Source organism: Bidens hawaiensis, unplaced genomic scaffold (genome assembly GCF_021521415.1).
Source record: "Bidens hawaiensis isolate Kalapana, Puna unplaced genomic scaffold, B.hawaiensis_p1.1 tig00018749_1, whole genome shotgun sequence".
NCBI lineage: Eukaryota > Viridiplantae > Streptophyta > Magnoliopsida > Asterales > Asteraceae > Bidens > Bidens hawaiensis.
This window is the reverse complement of record NW_027492842.1, coordinates 237,410-257,158: the sequence shown is the minus strand read 5'-3', so window position 1 is coordinate 257,158 and position 19,749 is coordinate 237,410. Positions and strand designations below refer to the sequence as shown.

Here is a 19,749-nt window from a genome sequence, read left to right as displayed (position 1 = left end):
ATGGAACCATAAGGGTCAAACCCAAGAGCTCCTTATGGTACACAACATATTCCAAACGAAATGTATGTAAAGTTATATGCTCCTTCCACTGATAATCTCAGTGCTGTTTTTGTTTAAATTCCGTAGCCCATAAGCGTGCCAAGCATATCGGTACGCATTACCATTTCACACGTGAGCTTGTTTCTTCTAGCAAACTACACACCTAGTTCATACCTATCAAGCTTTCGGTGGCTGATATCTTTACCAAACCGCAACCCAAATCTCTCCTTTGGAAAGTTCTGCGACAAGCTTGTTGTACGAACACCAACCATTCGCTTGAGGGGAGGTATTAGAGATCACATTTGAATTTATTCTTAATTTTGTAAAGTTGTTATTCCTTCCTTAATTGTTGGGTTTCCTTGTTGAACATTCTGCGCTATATAATTGTCAATACAATATATATTTTATCACGCCAAATATGTCCCGGGTGACACTGTTTGGTTGGTTAATTTTTTGTACTGTTTAACTCAAATTTATTATATGCATCTTAACCAATTAACCTCCTCTAGCCATCATCATGTTATCTTCTGTTATCAAGAAGCATTTCATTCTCAAAACCATCATCCTCGGTAGGCACTGCACGGTTATAGACAGATAAGAACAATCAAATATAACCGAAAATACTGAACATCGATCTAAGCAACCCCTAGTGACAATTACATATTTATGCTCTATTAATATTCCTACCGCCTTTGCATTTAAGATGGTTCAAGAGATGTGACATGAAACTCGACAAATTGATTCAGTAAACATTGAATTTTGTTTCAAATCTTAGCTGTTTCAGTTATTGGCTTGAACCACACTAATTTAATTTTTGCATATTTATTTGTTTATAAAATAGGCAAATTGGAAATAAATAATCTCACTTTTTGTGTATTGGTTGTTAATAATCTCACATTTAAAAATTACTACCAATGGTCCCACCTTTCAACTATTTTTGTCACAATGGTCCTTCGTTAAAAAATATTTAACGTCGTTAAGTTTTTTCCTAGTTTCAAATCGATGTTTTAGGGCTTTTGATCGGAAGAAGGATACGAGTCGACTGATGTAAAACTTATCTCGAAATGGTGATCCAAACGACGAAACAATGCTTCAATTCGGGAGCTTGAATTTCCAATAAACAAAAATCAAGCCATTTGAATCACCGTTCGAGATAAGTTTTATATTTGACGACTCGTATTAATCTTCCGATCAAAAGCCCTAAAACATCGATTTGAAACTAGGAAAAAACTTAACGATCTTAAGTATTTTTTAACGGAGAACCATTGAGACAAAAATAGTTGAAAGGTGGGACCGTTGGTACTTGGTAGCGATTTTTAAATATGGGATTATTATCGGCCGATACACAAAAAGTGAGATTATTTATTTCCAATTTTCCTATAAAATATTGTAGGTGAAAGCAGAAGTATGGTTTATCGTTTTAATCTAGATGAAGAAGTGGATGTGATAACATGGATTACTTGTCGAAAAATATGGGTAACAAGGATATACATATTATAAATGCAGGCGCAGATAAAAAGAATTTGTACCAAAATTTTCCTTTGTTGGAAGACCAAAACATTGTATCTTCCAAATGAATCCAAATAGCCTTGCTCGTTTTGCAGGATTGTCGAACTTCTCTTGTAAAGCTAGTGACTGGTGAAGTTCTGCCAACACCTTATGCATCGGAGGGCGTTTCCTAGGATCATCATGCAAACAATAGTACGCAATTTGGGCGAACGCCTTCAAACTATTGGGACAAAGTTGTCCCCTTATTTCAGGAGCAACAAGTTGATCAAAGGTTTTTCTGTCGACATATTTTTGAGCCCACTTTGCCAAACTAAAATCCTCCATCGCCGTGACTAAAGACAGCACGTTTCCCAGACAACAGTTCAAACAATATCACTCCGAAGGCAAAAACATCCGTACTACTGTTCAATTTTCCCGTCATTTGAAAGTTTGGATCCAGATACCCATATGTTCCTTTTGTAGAATAATGAAAACCCCATGAGGTGTTACGTATTATTAATCAACTATATATTCAATACAAGAAAACATAATCAAATACTATCTCCTTATACTCATGGTGACAATATAATACTCAAACTCTAGCTAATAACATATTAAATAATACCTTTAACACTGGTGCTGACGTGAGTAGTTGAATGACTCGTTGGACATACTTTCACCAGCCCAAAATCTGATATCTTAGCTTCCCAATCATTATCTAGCAGAATATTAGAGCTTTTGATATCACGGTGTACAACAGCATGATTAGTGCCTGCAGCAGTGTGCAGGTAATCTAATCCTCGTGCAATCCCTATACTTATCATTAGTCTTCGCTTCCAAGACAAAGGAGTATCACTTTTGTGCAAATGGTGATCAAGAGTTCCCCGAGGCATGTACTCGAAGATGATGATCATCTCATTGTCATCAACACAACACCCAAGAAGAGAGACAAGGTGCGAATGTTTCAGCTGAGAAAGCGTGTCAAGCTCAGCATTAAACTCGAGTGCTCCTTGATTGGACATGGAGTCCAAACGCTTAATGGCCACAACGATGTTGCTACCATTTTCACTCTTGATGTGACCTTTGTAGACCTTCCCGAAACCTCCATGCCCAACAATCATTTCTTCCTGAAAGTTTTGGGTTGCTAAACGCATGTCAGTAAGTGAGTAACGAGGACATAGTTTCTTTGACGGTAAAGCCATCGTAATCAATATTCAAGCATCTAACACCTAGACAAATACTAAGGATTAGACATTTTGAGATATGTAATAAAAAAATGTACATATTTATGTTCGTTTATATTCATTCATTTAAAGCCTAAATGAACAGTTCACAAACATAACTGAACCAAAGTGAATGAACATATGTGAAGAAACGTGAACGAACACAAATGTGACACCGTGTCAAAACAAATTACTATCCGTACAACTTTAAGTAATAATTAAATTGAAAACATTTATGGAAAGTTTGAATATGAGTGATGAGGTCATCATGTAAATCTAAAAGTCCATATCATTATATGTCTTGTATTGATAATCAATTAAGGATTACTGGGTCACACTAGTATGTGTGACATACACAAACATTGGTGATAAAATATCAATACTAAGAAAGTATTAAACGAGTAAATAATACATAGAGATTTATATTTATAAATTCTTTTACGAAATTCAAAATAGTATTTACGTTCGACTATATGTATCCTATTTTAAAAGAAATATGTCTCGCAAAATGTTATTTACATGCACCTATGTATATATTCATATATATGAGTAATAAACGTGTACGAGTAAGTATTTTATACATTAATGAGCTAGTGTTCGATTATATATAAAAAACATCGAATAAGACCGACTTGTGTCTATTTATACAGAAATGAACCGACAACCGAACCCTTGCCACCCTCACACCGACACTCAACCAAACACGAACCTCACTCGTTTTCACCTAACCAACACTTAAAATTTCATATAAAAATAAAGTAAAGAAAAAAAAAATATTTTTTTAACCATTAAAAATATCTTCTTAGTGATCATGTAGTCATGAACCTATGAGACAAGAAACTACTCAACCATGCCTTCTTTCAACGTTGCTTACTCCACCAACCATATCTTGATGTCCTTTTCGATTATCTTATTCAAACAAAATCTTTCATCCATAGTAACTTTATATATTATTATATATCTCATGATCCTTATAATTGGTCCAAGACTCGTTTTATATCACATTCCATTTTCAAAGAAAGATAAAATACTAGATGTCACTCAAGCCCCCTTTGAAGCTCACGACTCTTATCACATATTCACCGATTTCATCATCCAACGAATTAGCTACAAATATGAACAAGATGCTAGGAGTTTTGGGTGAAGTTTAGAGCTACTTTGGAAGCCTAGAAGCATCAACTAATCCTATTTGTTTTATTTTTCTAAATCTAGCATTTGTAAGTTAAACCCCTCTTAAAATCTATGTTTTATAAAGCTTATCCATGGCCTTAAACACCCTACAATTTATATTAAATAATGATCTTGTGTCTTTTATAAACTTGTTTTTTTTTTAAAATCACTTTATAAAATTCATTTATAACAAAGTGTTATGAAAGTATGTTTACATCCTAGATCCAGACAACTAAATGTGAGGATCTATAGCTAAACTCTACATATATATGTTAACATACTAAAATGTTAAATATTTGGTTAAGAGGGTTTAGAAAGATATAAATTTGTAATAAAGATATATGGTTCGTTAAACGCTAAACTTACGTATAAAAGGCATGCAACATATTATAAATGTGTGAACCGATTTTGATTGAAAACTCGAATGGAAATGTGTAGAGTGTTTTGGAATAAGTTTAAAAATGTGTGGGTTTGTACAAGAATGAGAAAAATATATGGTTTGTAAGGTCAAGTTTGGTGATGGCTCGCAGGTTGGAATCAAGGGCATGGGATCAATATTTGTTCAAGGTAAAAAATATGAACAACATTTATTGACTGAAGTGTATTATATACTAGATCTGAAAAGCAATATAATCAGTCTGGGACAAGCCACTGAGTCAGGATGTGACATCCGAATGAAGAACGGGTTGTTGACCATGCACGACAGTGAAGGCCGGTTAGTTATGTCGGTAAACAGATCAACAAACAGACTTTACAAAGTAAAACTGAAGGTTGGGAGCCCGATTTGTTTAAAATCGGTGATTGAGAAGGACACGTGGAAGTGGGATGACAGACTCGGTCATGTCGGGTTTGATAAGCTAAAGATGATGGGAAGGAAGGAGATGGGGTTTTGGACTTCCAAGAATTAAGTATGAAGAAAAGATATGTGAATCATGCTTAGGGGGGAAACAAACAAGGAGTGTCTTCCCGAGTGAAACACCATTTCGAGCCACTCGTGCTCTTGAATTGTTACATGGAGACTTTTTTGGACCCATAACACCAACAACTCTTGGAGGTAACAAGTATATATTTGTTATTATTTATGATCTTTCACGGTATATGTGGATTATTCTTTTGAAAGAAAAAGGTGATGCTTTTAAAAAATTTAAGAGTTTTAAGACACTTGTAGAGAAGAAAATTGAAAAATTGATTAAAACCCTCTGAATCGATAGGGGTGGGGAGTTTACATAGAATGAATTCCGGAAATTTTGTGAAGAAAGTGGGTTAAACGGACATCTCACCGCACCATATACACCATAACAGAATGGTGTGGTGGAACATCGGAACCGAACACTACTCAAGAAGACCTGAAGCATCATGAAAACATTGCAAGTTTCGAATCATCTACGGGGGATGCAACCCATCATGCAGCATATCTAATAATCCGAGTCACAACATGTCATTTCCACTGGTTCATCTAGGAACAGAATTGGGTTCGAAGGCCTACTGATTATACATCCCGAAGAATCGTAAGGTAATTGTAAGCCGAGATGTAGTGTCACACCCCGACCATTGAAGGCGGAAACATCGAGGCGCGACATGATTGCTCATTGCACAATGACACTATAAAGTTACAATATTTAAACAACTCATTTAAATCCATATCATCATAAATAACACAACAATTGTTCATACAAAATGCCAAATAGGTAGATAAACAAATAACTTGTTCTTTTATTTTCTAATATCCTAAAGCCAAGATAATAAGTTTCTTCAAGTAATCCAATCAAGCTAACATCAAACCTGTAACATTGCATAAAATAGAGTTTGTCAACACAAAGGTTGGTGAGCAATTTTCATAGTTTTGGACAATAAGTATATAGTATGAAATCTACAACTAGTATATGAAAACAATAAATAATAGCAACAATTTAAATAATAAAACCGTCAATAAGAATACATTGACGACAATAATGAAATCGTCAATAAGAATACATTGACGACACCTTTCTATATGGGGATACCATATATACTGGGAATTAACGTATGATCATACTTTGATGAGGCTACCCGCCTTAGCATTCAAGAGGCTACCCGCCTTAGCATTCAAGAATTTGCACATAATCATGTAAAGCATATAACACCAAATCGAGCATTTATTTAAGTAAACATATACAATATGTGTTGTGGTTTAAGACTCAAGTATAAATCATTTGAATTTGAATAAGTATGCAATGCCACCCCCAAAATGAAAGATGGAAAACGGGGGATGAAAAAGTACCCACATTAACAAGTAACTTGAAAGATAGTGTCGTGAATAATCGGAGAGATCGGTTTAACGAGCAAGACCTATATTAAACGGGTCTTGTGTTAGTAGGTAGTCTTGGAAGGGTTTAAAATAAAATACATGATAAATAAAGTAAATAAATAAAGTTTAGGATTTAAAATGTAAATATTTGAGAAATTAAAGAAACGAGTTTTGTAAAATAAGTTTACTCGAAACCGGGTCTCGGTATTCTATTCATTAGTTTTTTTCTTTTTTTACTCAACCTATGTTAAGTAATAATGTGGGTTAAAATGCGATATTGCAAAACCCTTGGTTATAAGAATACCCAAAACGAGGTTTAAACGAGTGTTCGGGTTTGTCGGTTCGAGACTTGATAATTGACCAAGCTCACAGTTAACTTCCCAAAATAATAAATGTTATGAGATAACTCAATAAAATCAAAATAGACTTAACCAAGTATGTAGTTCTATTGTGAAGAACCTTAACGTTCGTTAAGCGAGTATACGACCTTATCGGTTCGAACTTGTTATAAGATCAAGTTGGTTACCGACATGCCAAGTATGTTTAGAAACTAACTAAAATTGATTTAAAATATAATCTTGAAGAAAAATATGAGTTTTGGTGGCTAAAAACACACTTGTGTGTCTTAAGCGAGTGAACTCGGTTTAGTTCGGTTTTTGGTTCGGTCCTTGACTCGGAATAAGACCGAGGATGGTTACCACATACCCAATTACCATGGAACTTGTAAAATAACTTATAAATAATAATACTCAAGTTTTACATTCAAAAAGTTAACAATAAAGCTTTTAAACAAAAGTTCGGTTTTTGGTTCGGTCCTTGACTCGGAATAAGACCGAGGATGGTTACCACATACCCAATTACCATGGAACTTGTAAAATAACTTATAAATAATAATACTCAAGTTTTACATTCAAAAAGTTAACAATAAAGCTTTTAAACAAAAGTTAGGTTTTTGGTTCGGTCCTTGACTCAGAATAAGACCGAGGATGGTTACCACATACCCAATTACCATGGAACTTGTAAAATAACTTATAAATAATAATACTCAAGTTTTACATTCAAAAAGTTAACAATAATGCTTTTAAACAAAAGTTCGGTTTTTGGTTCGGTCCTTGACTCGGAATAAGACCGAGGATGGTTACCACATACCCAATTACCATGGAACTTGTAAAATAACTTATAAATAATAATACTCAAGTTTTACATTCAAAAAGTTAACAATAATGCTTTTAAACAAAAGTTCGGTTTTTGGTTCGGTTCTCAACTCGGGATGAAACCGAGGCTAGTCACCACATACCCAATACCATGGAACTTATAAAATAACTTATAAATAATAATACTCAAGTTTTACATTCAAAAAGTTAACAATAAAGCTTTTAAACAAAAGTTCGGTTTTTGGTTCGGTCCTTGACTCGGAATAAGACCGAGGATGGTTACCACATACCCAATTACCATGGAACTTGTAAAATAACTTATAAATAATAATACTCAAGTTTTACATTCAAAAAGTTAACAATAATGCTTTTAAACAAAAGTTCGGTTTTTGGTTCGATTCTCAACTCGGGATGAAACCGAGGCTAGTCACCACATACCCAATACCATGGAACTTGACAAATATGAACAATAAACTAAAATATGTAGAAGTTAAGCAAGTATAACAAGTTATATGGTTAGATTTGTTAAATATATAAACAAGGACTACAAAGTCCTCCATGTAACCTTGCCTTACTAGCCCGACATTTCAACCGGCCGAGACCGGAGAAATGAAAGACCGAAGGTAAACAAGGAGTGTATATTATATATATGTTGTAACATCAAGCTTTAAGTATTGAGAAGCTAGTTAAAATGAAAGATTAGCTTATGAAGAACAACCTTAGAATTCAAGAATTTGAGAGAGAAATGAAGAAATGAGCAAGCACAAATGAAGAAGATGGGTGTGTATATATAGAGTAAGTTGAATGGGTGTTTCATAAAGGGTGTTTCATGAAAATGGGTTGGTTATAGACCCAAAAAGCACAAACTACAAATGGGTCCTTCAAGTCTCCATTTTGGTAGTTTTAGTCCCTGGAGTTCGTTTTGAGCGTTTTCGGGGAATTTTAAGAACCGAAAAGGGTGTTTTTTTTATCCAACAACTATAAAACAAATATTTAACATACAATTCATCATTTTGATAATATCGAAAGGTTCGGGATACAAAACGGGTCGGGTTTACATTAAGAATACAAGTATAAAATAACCCGAAATTGACAAATTTCACATGTAGTAACGAAAGTATCGGGTAAAACTGGGAAAATGTAAGTGAAAGTGAAGATGGGAAACCAAGAATGTTCATTATACCATGGGGAAGTTTGATCTATACAGGGGTTGGGCCGATTAATATAACTGGGGATGAGCCCAGTAACGGGGCACCTACGAGTGATGTTGGCAGCTAAAATTTTCAAATAACAATAACTCAGTTGATGGCCCAAGTACAAACAGTAGCAACCCAAGATCAGCAGCTAGTTCTGGTTCTGTTTTAGTTCAGGGTCCGCAATCACCTGCTGCAACTGAACTAGCCCAGCAATCATCGGTCTGAGGCGTTCGGACCGAGTTCACGTTTTGCCAAGAAGGTTAGATGACTACAGCCTCCATATTGACTTGGAATGCGGTGAATTATGGTTTACGACAGACAACGAGCCAAATTGTTATGAAGAAGCCAAATCGAAGCATGAATGGGTTAAAGCTATGCAAGCCAAAATTGACTTGATAACAAAGAATGATACTTGGATGTCAGTCAAGCCACCAAGAGGTTTAAAAGTTATTGGGGTAAAATGGGTATTTAAAGTAAAGAGAAACGCACACGGTACAATAAACAAGCATAAGGCGCGGCTGGTGGCAAAAGGGTATGTTCAACAACCGGGGATTGATTTTGATTAAGTCTTTGCCCCGGTTGCTCGTATTAAGACCATTCGCTTGCTAATTTCCCTAGAAGTAGCAAACTAATGGGAAATCCACCACTTGGATGTGAAAACTTCCTTCTTGCACGATGTTCTAAAATAAGACATTTATGTTAATCAACCAAAGGGGTTCGAAAAACGAGGCCAAGAGCATAAGGTTTATAAATTGTCTAAGGCATAATACGAGCTTAGACATGCTCCAAGAGCATGGAACACCAAGCTAGATCAGATCTTAAAATAAATGAAGTTTATTCGGTGCTCGAAAGAACAGGCGGTGTATCGAAAGATGGGTGGTAAACACTTATTAATTGTTGTTGTTTATGTTGATGATCTGTTTTGTTACAGGGACGATCCAGATCATTAATTTGTAGTTAAAGAAAGGGATGGCGTCTAAGTTTGAGATGCCAGATCTGGGAAAGTTATCGTATTATCTTGGGATTGAGGTAATACAAGGAAATGGTGGTATTAAAATAAAACAAGAATCGTATGCAAAGAAAGTATTGGTTCAAACGGGCATGGAACCAAGTAATTCGACTCATGTTCCTATGGAGTCTAGTTTAGCGTTTTCAAAGGCTGAAGAAGTGACCGAAATTGATCCAACTAAGTATAAAAAAGTGGTGGGCTGTTTGAGATATCTACTTCACACCCGACCTGATTTAGCCTTTTCAGTTGGGGTGGTTGTGAGTCTCATGGGTTGGCTATCAAACAGATTCTTCGGTATATGAAGGGTACTATGGGGTTTGGAATTTAATATGAACGAGGAGCTACAAAGAGATTAATTGGTTTGTGTGATAGCAGTTATAACATCGATCCCGATGATGATCAGAGTACTACTAGTCATATTTTCTAGGTATATTGGTTTTTAATGGTCCGAACTATTTCCTTTTGGTCACTGCTGGTCCTAACTTTTAAAGTATTTGTTCATAATGGTCCGCGACTAACAAAATCCTAACGCCGTTAGTTTCAGGTCATCGGGAAAACGTTTTTTGGCCAAAACTATTTCTCCGGCGACCTGAAACTAACGACGTTAGGATTCTGTTAGTCGCGGACCGTTAGGAACAAATACTTTAAAAGTTGGGACCAGCATTGACCAAAAGACAATAGTTGGGATCATTAGAAACCAATATACTTATTTACTATTATGGAAGGAATCTGGTTTCTTGGTGTTCTTAAAAACATGGAACCGTGGCACTCTCGTCTTGTGAGGCTGAATATATGGCTGCTACTAATGTTGCATGTCAAGCGATCTGGCAACGAGATTTATTAGTTGAGTTGTTGGGTGAATCACCTCATAAAGTTAGTCTGAAGATTGGTAAAAGCTCGGCCATTGCATTGCTAAAGAATCCTGTATTCCATAAGAGGACCAACCACATAAAGTCAAGATATCACTTTATTCGTGAACGTTATGAGGCGGAAGAAGTCGATGTTTTTCATGTAAATGGAACCGAACAGCGAGCTGACATCTTAATGAAAGCCTTAGCAAAGAACAAGTTTAAGGAGAGGAGAGATCTTCTTGGAATCAAGGAGCTCCCAAATACGATTACACTTGATCTAATAATAAGATAATAGTTTAAATAAGTTTGGTTTATCTACAAATGTTTATTAGATAAAGAAAGCGTATTTGAAGTCGAGTATAACTAGGAGTTAGCTAGTTATTATAAATACTCGATTATGTAATCAGTTTTTTTTGTGAGATTTTCTGGTTAATAAAAGTAGGAGTGTTTACGGTTTGGTTTGAAATTGTGGAACCATTCGAATCGGTCATTGGTTTGGTTTTACGGTCGCTTTTTTTTCTTAGCTTGTGGTCGGTCGGTTTCAAAATTTTCAAACCGTAGAGAACGGTTTGGTTTACGGTTTACACCAAAAACAGGCCGTATAAAACCGGACCGGACCGTTAGATTTAAATTTTTTAAAAATATTTTATATTAGATATGAATAGTATTGTCTATCACACTTAAATACATTTGAATTAAGGGTAATTTTTCTGAAGTAAATAGACTAAGTGGATATAAAATTCTCAAATCTCCATCCTCCATGGTTAGCTATTGAAATCTATTTTAAAGTTAGTGACCATTGAAATAGCTTTTAAGATGCTTGAAATTGTTTTATGCACTGCTTATGTTTTTCTTTTTTCACTTATGCATTTTATATTCATATTAACTTATATGGACTGTTATAAACTTTTATTGTAACTGGTATCTTCTTTTTTGGAAAAGTATTATGTTAGCTTTTATATCTTTTATATAGTTTAAACTGTGAAACCAAACCGGAACCAAACCGTCGGTAATGGTTCGGTTTGGTTTTAATTTTCAAAGGTTCGGTTTCGGTTTTCAATAATGAAAACCGTCAAAAGCCGGTCAAACTGGATCGTGAACACCCCTAAATAAGAGTACTTTGCAAGTTTGGCAATCACGTTTTTATTTTCCTGATTACCGATTCATTCTTGATGAGGTAATAAATATAAAACATTAAGTAGATGATTCATCCAAAAATGTACGTAAACAAACATAAATAACAAAGATAAATGAACGAACAAAAATGAATGAACAAAACGTGTGCTCATGTTTGTTCGTTTATTAAATAAACGAAAAGTTCACTAAACGTTCTACAGGGCCTACAAACATGGGTCGGTCAGTGCCAATACCGTGCCAGGCAAATGTCGTGAGGGCTTACGCTCCTACGAGCAAACGTGGCCTGGTTCTGCAAAAGAGCTAATTTTTTTTATCAAAAAAGGTTTTTCAATATATATTAGTTCACACGTTGTGTCTAAAAAATAAGAAACAAAATGAAAACTTTATATACCTTTACCATGAGCACCAAAAAACTTGAGTAAAATTCGTGTATTGCAGAGAGAAATGTGGCTGTAACTTTTAGAACGGAAAATGAAATTTCTCTGGGATATAAAGACCATAAAAGTGAACTTTGAAATGGAATACGAATATAGAACGAAAATAAACCAATACTTAACATCAGTGTTAACTTTATTTGACATTCTTATTTTTGTTTGTATTTAATATCGAGACAGTTTAGTTTGAAAGCTTGTTTAGTGTGATTTTTATGTTTCTCATCTCATTTTGAAGTTTATTTAGATGATTTTAATTTGTGGGTATAGCTAGCATATATGGCTTGATAGAAGAAAAAATTATAAAAAAAAATATTATATTAAGTTAGTTAAAAAAAAGTTAAAACTATAGTTAGTTACTCGAAAACATTGAAAATAAAAGATATAAAGAATTGATGTTAGATGAGACTATTAAAAACGTTGCTGTATTTCATCAAAATCGTTTTTTGTTTTTTTGTTTTTTTTTTGTGTTTCTTTTTTTTTTCTAACCCTAGAGTTAAAAAGAATTAAATAAAAAGGAGAGAGAAAAGAAAAAAAAATCCCCATTTTGTTAAATACTTTCAAAATAACCTACAATAGTAAATAATTTTTCCGCTCCACTCATTTTGATAAAAAAAAACCTCTAAATATCATACGCACATATGATGTGTATATGTTTGTTTGTACGTTACAAGTAGGGGTGTACATGGATCGGTTTGGGGCGGTTTTGAGCTAAACCCATAACCATAACCGATATGTCGGTTAATGGATAACCATAACCATAACCGACCCGTTATGGCGGTTTTGGTTAATCGGTTTTGTAGGTTATAGTGAGTCGATTAACCGTAACCAAAACAATGTAATTGTTCTAAAAGTTTGGTACCAATTATTACAAAAAACGACATGAGATAATCTTACAAAGTATACAATCCATAATATTAATACCAAATATACAAAAAAGGAATCATATTATATAATCGAACAATGAAATTCAACTTAATTTGATAACAAACGTTGAACCAAAAATTTTAAAATGATATAATCCAACAATATGTTTGGTGGAGGTTAATCCAAAACATATTGTTTATTAAATAAATGGGTCGGTTCGGTTATGCGCGGTTTTGGAATTATCTTTAACCAAAACCGACCCATATTTGGCGGTTTTTGAAAATTCATTAACCGACCCACTGGTTATGTCGGTTATCGGTTAAAATCGGTTCGGTTATGTCGGTTATAGTTCGGTTTAATGGTTATGACGGTTAAGTTGCACACCCCTAGTTACAAGAATAGAGTAAACAACTAAAAAGTAAATATGTCTACTTTCTTTCTCTCTATTTTGACCAAAATAAAAGGGAATGAACCATTAATTATTGATTGTTTTAGTAATATTCTTTGTTTATAAACTTAAAAAGTTGTACATAAAATAATGAGAACGTTGAAAAAATAAAGAGATTCTTTTAGACTTGTTAAAGTGAAGCATCAATTCCCATATCACCATATGTCAAGTGCCAAACACACGACTGTCTGCTTCTAATTCATGTTTAAGCCATTTGTATAGGTGCGGTTTTGGGATAAAGCCGCGGCAACAATCAAATTTGCGCTTTTTTAGTTTTTTTAAACCATTCGGTTTCGGGTTTTCAGGATTTTGGTTTTCAGATTTCGGCTTTGATTTAGTTTTGGATTCGGTGGTTTCAGTTATGCTAATTGGGGAAAAAAAATATTGGCCCAAGGTATTGATATAAGGCATAATATTATTATTTTTTAAGAAATGTAATGGGTAATAAAATATTAAATATTTGGGCCTAAAATAGAATATGAAGAGGCTAACAAAAAATACTTGCATACAAAATTATAGATATTCCGTGTCTCCGATCACAGCCGCCTTGTGTGCGCCTGACCCTTTTGGTCCAAGTGTTCTGGTTAGCTATTTAACTAAACGAGTTGTGTTCGATTTGGCATGTTTCATAAGGGGTCGTCTACGGTTTGGCTGGTTTAACTAAATGATAATTTTCCTAACATTTTCGCACTTAAAACTTCAAAGACATCCAAAGTCATGTCTAGAATGAGAGAAATGATGTACTTTTGTTTGTGTAACCTATTTATTGTTGTAATTTTACATTAGTTACTTGCTAGAATCTAATTTTACATTAGTATTTATTTCTAAGAATATTTTCTTTAATAGATTTCATACATAAAATTTCGCATTCCATTAAGGCCCATAAGTGTCTCATTAATCATACATAAATCTTTAACACAAAAATAGCTTCTAATAGAACTTTGTGTCACCTAAACTAACTCATTAACACATGGCCAGGCCTATTATGGCCCGTAAGTGTAGTTGTCATACTCATGTCTTTAACACTAAGATGACTTCTTATAACCGAGTGTGATTGTGTGCAACATAAAGAATCCACTGACATACGACAATGCCCATCGAGGTCCAACAAAAAAGTTGTGACAATGGACCAACGCTAAATCATAACTACCGAATGATTACCAACAAAATTGCCGCCGATAGCATTTTCTTTTCTTAGATTCTGCCAAACCGACCCCAATTGGAGTCGGCTAGAGGAATTACAACGACACATCTATACTACGTGCATTGTGTTTTTTATTGCATTCGGATCGATGTGTTTACACCACTAGTAAGTCAGAGACAAAATCACAACCTTTAAGGACAGTCTATGCTACCATCTTTCATTCTGCTATAAATTTGTTCTAGTTCCTTTAAAGCTTGTTCCGTTGCGTAGTCGTGCCTAGTGCACTTCAGTATTAATGAAAGCAGTTCATGCGCGCTCTCATTATCAGAATCGTTTAATATCATTCGTGGATCCACTAGATCCCTGGTCCTCGTATTTGACGCTAATGCAACTTCGCCAGACCAATGCTCTCGTCCCAAATAATCCAAAACAAATGGTTTCCCTCTAAGTATTTCCATCAGTAACATCCCAAGACCATTGATATCACACTGCCTTCTCTTAGATGTATGGCCTGAAATAGTGAAATTTGATATGATTTCATATGCAAATTATATCATACAACCATTATAGAAAAGAGTAAAACAAAGTGATAACTTTTACCGGCTAGTGGGTACCGTAGTCTATACAACAACATTGCTACATCGAAGTAGAAAAGCTTTGCGTTAAATTCCTGAAAAAGAGTAATTATATATGAGGACTTATTATGATTATTAATGATAGAGAAATAAGCATAGAGAAATGTAATATCATGAACATCTCAAAGTTTACCTTATCAAGCCAAATCTCATCCGTGTCCAGTATCCAACCTTCGACGAGCAGCTGATTACTTTGTAGAAAATGCAGGCCACGGGCAACTCCTACCGCTATTTTGACCCTCGTAATAAAGGGAATGGTTTCAATTCCTATTGCCAAGAAAGAATATATACTACTCTCTCAAATGATATTGTTTTCAAATTGAAAATTTAAATAAGTTAGAAGTAATACCTTCCTGCAAGTAATCTTTTAAGCTTCTTTTCTCCATGAACTCGTGTACAAGGTATAACGTTTCGCCTTCCAAACAATATCCTAAGAACCTATGAAGGTTGGGATGACAGAATTTACCCAATTGATGTATATCCTCCTACATATGAAAAGCTAATTAATCAGGATGCAAATGCAAAGTAAAGGCAGTGAACTGTATAAAGTAGCATATCATTAATATTAATGTTTGATAAATTGATAACCTCGATAAAATCAATAATTTGTCCGGTCCCAACTTGAGACGAGTGCAAAATTGGACCCTAATCAATAAAATAATAAGACAATAACCTTTTTGAAATCACAGTGGATATATATTGGTCCCAACAAAACTATATATTAATAATTACTAAAGGTTCCAAATTCTAAGATTGTATAGTAAAAAATGAAACTACAACCACTTGTTTTTTTTTTTTTGATGAACTTCAAATCTATATTGAGTTCATTTTTAAATCTCCTTATTGCACTTAAAAGTTGGGGCATTGGCTTCTTGTATTGCAACAAAAAGTCGAAAAGAGTTGTTGCCGCTTGCAATGCTTCTTTCCGAGTAACCGTGTTCCAAAGCTAGTGAATCATACCGGATTTTGAATGGTATCCGCCACAATTTCTTCAATGATTTGAACCTCGTAACATTCATTATTTTCAACAGGATAATCTAGCAAGTGATCAATTTCTAACCATGTTTATTGTACATGGAGAAGAAATGTGCCTTAAAACTTGTTTTTGTAATTTAATTTTTGTTTCATGAATTAACTTTTTACTTATTCAAAAACAATGAACTTGACAAATTCAATTAATTTGTAAATGTGTATATTGCACTTGGAAATTTAAAGGTCATACGTAGAACCTCTTTAAATTAATAAATTATTAATTTATCGATATAATAATAATTAATAAAATATCTCGATCCCAACATTATCAATTTATAGAGTTTCACTGTAATTGTTTACCTTGGGTCTACGGTGGAATGACGTCACCATAATGGCCAATCCAAAACCAGCCTCAGAGGAGGAATACGACTTCTTATCGATCCACCCTTTGTATACCCAGCCGCGCCGGTCACTTATTGTTGCATTTTGGAAGTTTTGTGTAGCATTTTTCAATTCATCATATGAGAATATTTTGAAAGACTGGGCATGCATTTGCTTATAATCAATAAGCATTTCATTGTTGAATTTGTCGCCTGCAGGCATTAGACGGTGTTATTATAAAAACAGATGCAAATCTATAACATTAAACACAGTGTACAAATTGATGAATTTGTCAACCTCGTGTTAAAATTACAAGTTGATGTTCTGATAACATTAAATATGCCATGTTTCAAGCCCCAAAAATATGAATGCTTTATTTATAAAAGTAAAGCAGATTGACTACTAATAACCTCTTCAATCTGTTTTTTTGAACGACTAATTTGGATCACTCACGGACCACTGGAGTATCATCATGCCAACAGTGGTACCACGCGATCATATCCACCACCAAGCCACCAATTCAGGAGGAAACTCAATATTTGAGAAAACCCCCTTTTGTGAGATTCGAACCCAGGACCTTATAGTCACTAAGTCTTATCTCACTACCAAGATACCTCTTCAATTTTTTAATATATATTTGTTCTACAATCATGTTTTATTTTACTTCTAGCCCAAGACCAACACAAATTTCCAAAATAGCCAAATTATTCCGTCGGATCCTACGGAATTTTAACACCGTCCGACGAATTTTTGGACCTTTAAAATCGCGCACGTGTCAACGTATTAATGGACCAGACGGAATTTCTTAAAATTCCGTCGGATCCGACTGAATTTTAGTGGGTCCGACGGAATTCTTTGTCTTCTACCTCTCAAACCCTAAACCTCTATAATCAAACCCCATTTCCATCTTTCTTATTTCTCCACAAAATCAAGCAAATCAATAGTGCAAATTGCTTAGTTTTTCGAGTTGAACACAACCATAGTGTTCAATTTCACTCTAGAATTCAAAATCAAAAACCCCCGAATCGAAAAGTCTAGGGTTTGTCAGATCTAACGGAAGCATGAACTGAACCGTCAGATCCGACTGTTTATTAATACGTCGGTTTGTTTCATTAATCCGTAGGACAAAATGGAAAATCGTCGGATCCGACGGAATAGTATGCTTCGTGGCGCGTCCTGATATGCTCATTATTCCGTCAGATCAGAAACGGTTTCCGTCGGCTCCAACGGATTAGTTTGGCTATTTTTGGAATTTGTTTTCATCTTGGGCTAAAACTGGAAAAAGTTGGTCAAAAATGGCTAGTTTGGGAATTTTCCCGGTATTAAATCCAAAAGTTCAAATAATATATAACTGGTAAGGACATCCTAGTATAAACACCAAAAAAGAAGTTTGTACCGGTAATTTCTTTTTTTCTGGGAAACATATAACTTGGCATCTTCCAAGTGAATCCAAATAGCCCTGCCGGTTTTGCACACCTCTCAAACTTCTCTTGTAACGCCAGTGAAAGCTGGAGTGCGACGACTACCTCAGACATCGTAGGGCGTTCTCTTGGATCACTATGCAAACAACGGTATCCGATTTGGACGAACTCCTTCAAACTTTTTGAAAATAATGTACCTCTTATTTCATAATCAACAATTTGATCCAGTTTTCTTTCTTTAACACAATTCTGAGCCCAGCGTGCCAAACTCAAATCGTCATCACCATCTGGGAGGACTGCGTGCCTCCCAGATAGCAATTCAAACAATACCACACCATAGGCAAAAACATCCGTCTTTCTTGTGAATTTTCCAGTCATGAAAATCTCCGGATCCAGATACCCAAAAGTCCCTTTAATGCCGGTGTGAACGTAAGTCGATTGATTTATTTGACATAGTTTGGCCAACCCAAAATCCGATATCTTGGCTGCCCAATCCTCATCAAGCAGAATATTCGAGCTTTTCATGTCACGGTGTATGATTCCACGCTGGGTGCCTACACCTGTGTGGAGATAGTCCAATCCACGTGCCGCTCCTATGCCTATCCGGAGTCTTTGCATCCAAGAATCATTGGGCATGTACTCATAAACAAGAATCATTTCTATTATGCAAATGATGATAAAGTGTTCCATTGGGCATGTACTCATAAACAAGAATCATTTCTTTCTCATCATCACAACAACCAATAAGAGACACCAAATGCGCGTGCCTCAGCTTAGAAAGCACCTCGATTTCAGCTCTAAACTCAGGTGCTCCTTGATCGGACATAGAATCTAAACGTTTAATGGCAACACTGGTGCTACAATCTTTTTCACCGGTGATCAGACGACCTTTGTAAACTTTCCCGAAACCACCATGCCGGATCACCAATCCATCGTCGAAGTTTTTCGTTGCTGATTGAATATCAACAAGAGGGTAGATATGACATGGTTTCTCTGAAGTTAAAGCCATTGTGATCTTGTCAACTATCTGGTTATGAACTTGTATTCTTGTTTTGATATGAAGTTGTCAAAATATTTGAAGGAAAGTAAACGCGTTATACTATAGGAAAGTCGTTGCAAATTAAATAAATGCTTATCCATCTACTTTTATTGACTAATTCAAAATAAAACATTGTGACTAGTTGATAATTTTACTATTAGTTGGGAATTTTGTGAAAGGTTCCTGTAAAAAGTTTCATTAACGCCTAATTCATGTCGAGTAGACCTTATTGTTGTGAGAATTATTAATTAATGAGTTGTAGGGAGGGATTTATATCACCACAAACAGAGACTAAAGCAAGTGTTGGATTCAAAGCCGGTGTTAAAGATTATAAATTGATTTATTATACTCCTGAATATGAAACCAAGGATACTGATATCTTGGCAGCATTTCGAGTAACTCCTCAACCTAGAGTTCCGCCTGAAGAAGCAGAAGCCGCAGTAGCCGCCGAATCTTCTACTGGTACATGGACAACTGTATGGACCGATGGACTTATGAGCCTTGATCGTTACAAAGGCCGATGCTATGGCATCGAGCCTGTTCCTGGAGAAGAAAGTCAATTTATTGCTTATGTAGCTTACCCATTAGACCTTTTTGAAGAAGGTTCTGTTACTAACATGTTTACTTCCATTGTAGGTAATGTATTTGGGTTCAAAGAAAAGTATGAACCGGACAAAGTAATATTGGTATGATCCCAAGATCTGTCAATGTAATTTTTATAGGATTAGATTTTGCCGTTTTGTAATTCAAAAATAGCTTACGACATAGCTCGTTGCATGTTTGCATTCTGTCTTGACGTAAACACCATATATCCTAGAATTGTTTGTGTTAATGATTTGAAGTTCTAAAATAAAAAA

The 19,749-nt window shown here is 34.9% G+C and overlaps 1 protein-coding gene and 2 pseudogenes across 1 annotated transcript; all 3 read right to left on the bottom strand.

Annotated features, from left to right (window-relative positions):
• Positions 1–559: 559 nt before the first annotated feature.
• LOC143556895 (putative receptor-like protein kinase At5g38990 pseudogene) lies at positions 560–2,729 on the bottom strand (annotated as a pseudogene).
• An 11,906-nt stretch (positions 2,730–14,635) lies between these two features.
• On the bottom strand, positions 14,636–18,489 carry LOC143556893 (uncharacterized). The gene is made up of 6 exons (XM_077046107.1): positions 17,862–18,489; positions 16,412–16,644; positions 15,429–15,564; positions 15,213–15,346; positions 15,045–15,114; positions 14,636–14,955 (listed from the first exon to the last, which is right to left on the bottom strand). Exons 1-6 carry the CDS (start codon positions 18,487–18,489, stop codon positions 14,636–14,638), a joined length of 1,521 nt encoding a protein of 506 aa, XP_076902222.1.
• Positions 18,490–18,493: 4 nt separating this feature from the next.
• LOC143556892 (putative receptor-like protein kinase At5g38990 pseudogene) lies at positions 18,494–18,862 on the bottom strand (annotated as a pseudogene).
• Between the last annotated feature and the right edge of the window lie 887 nt (positions 18,863–19,749).

Coding starts and splice junctions, on each gene's coding strand:
- LOC143556893 (XM_077046107.1), bottom strand. CDS start 18,489: ATGCCCAATGATTCTTGGATGCAAAGACTCCGGATAGGCATAGGAGCG. Junction 15,565..16,411: donor CATTCCACCGTAGACCCAAG/GTAAACAATTAC, acceptor TTTCATATGTAG/GAGGATATACATCAATTGGG. Junction 15,115..15,212: donor ATGAGATTTGGCTTGATAAG/GTAAACTTTGAG, acceptor ACTCTTTTTCAG/GAATTTAACGCAAAGCTTTT.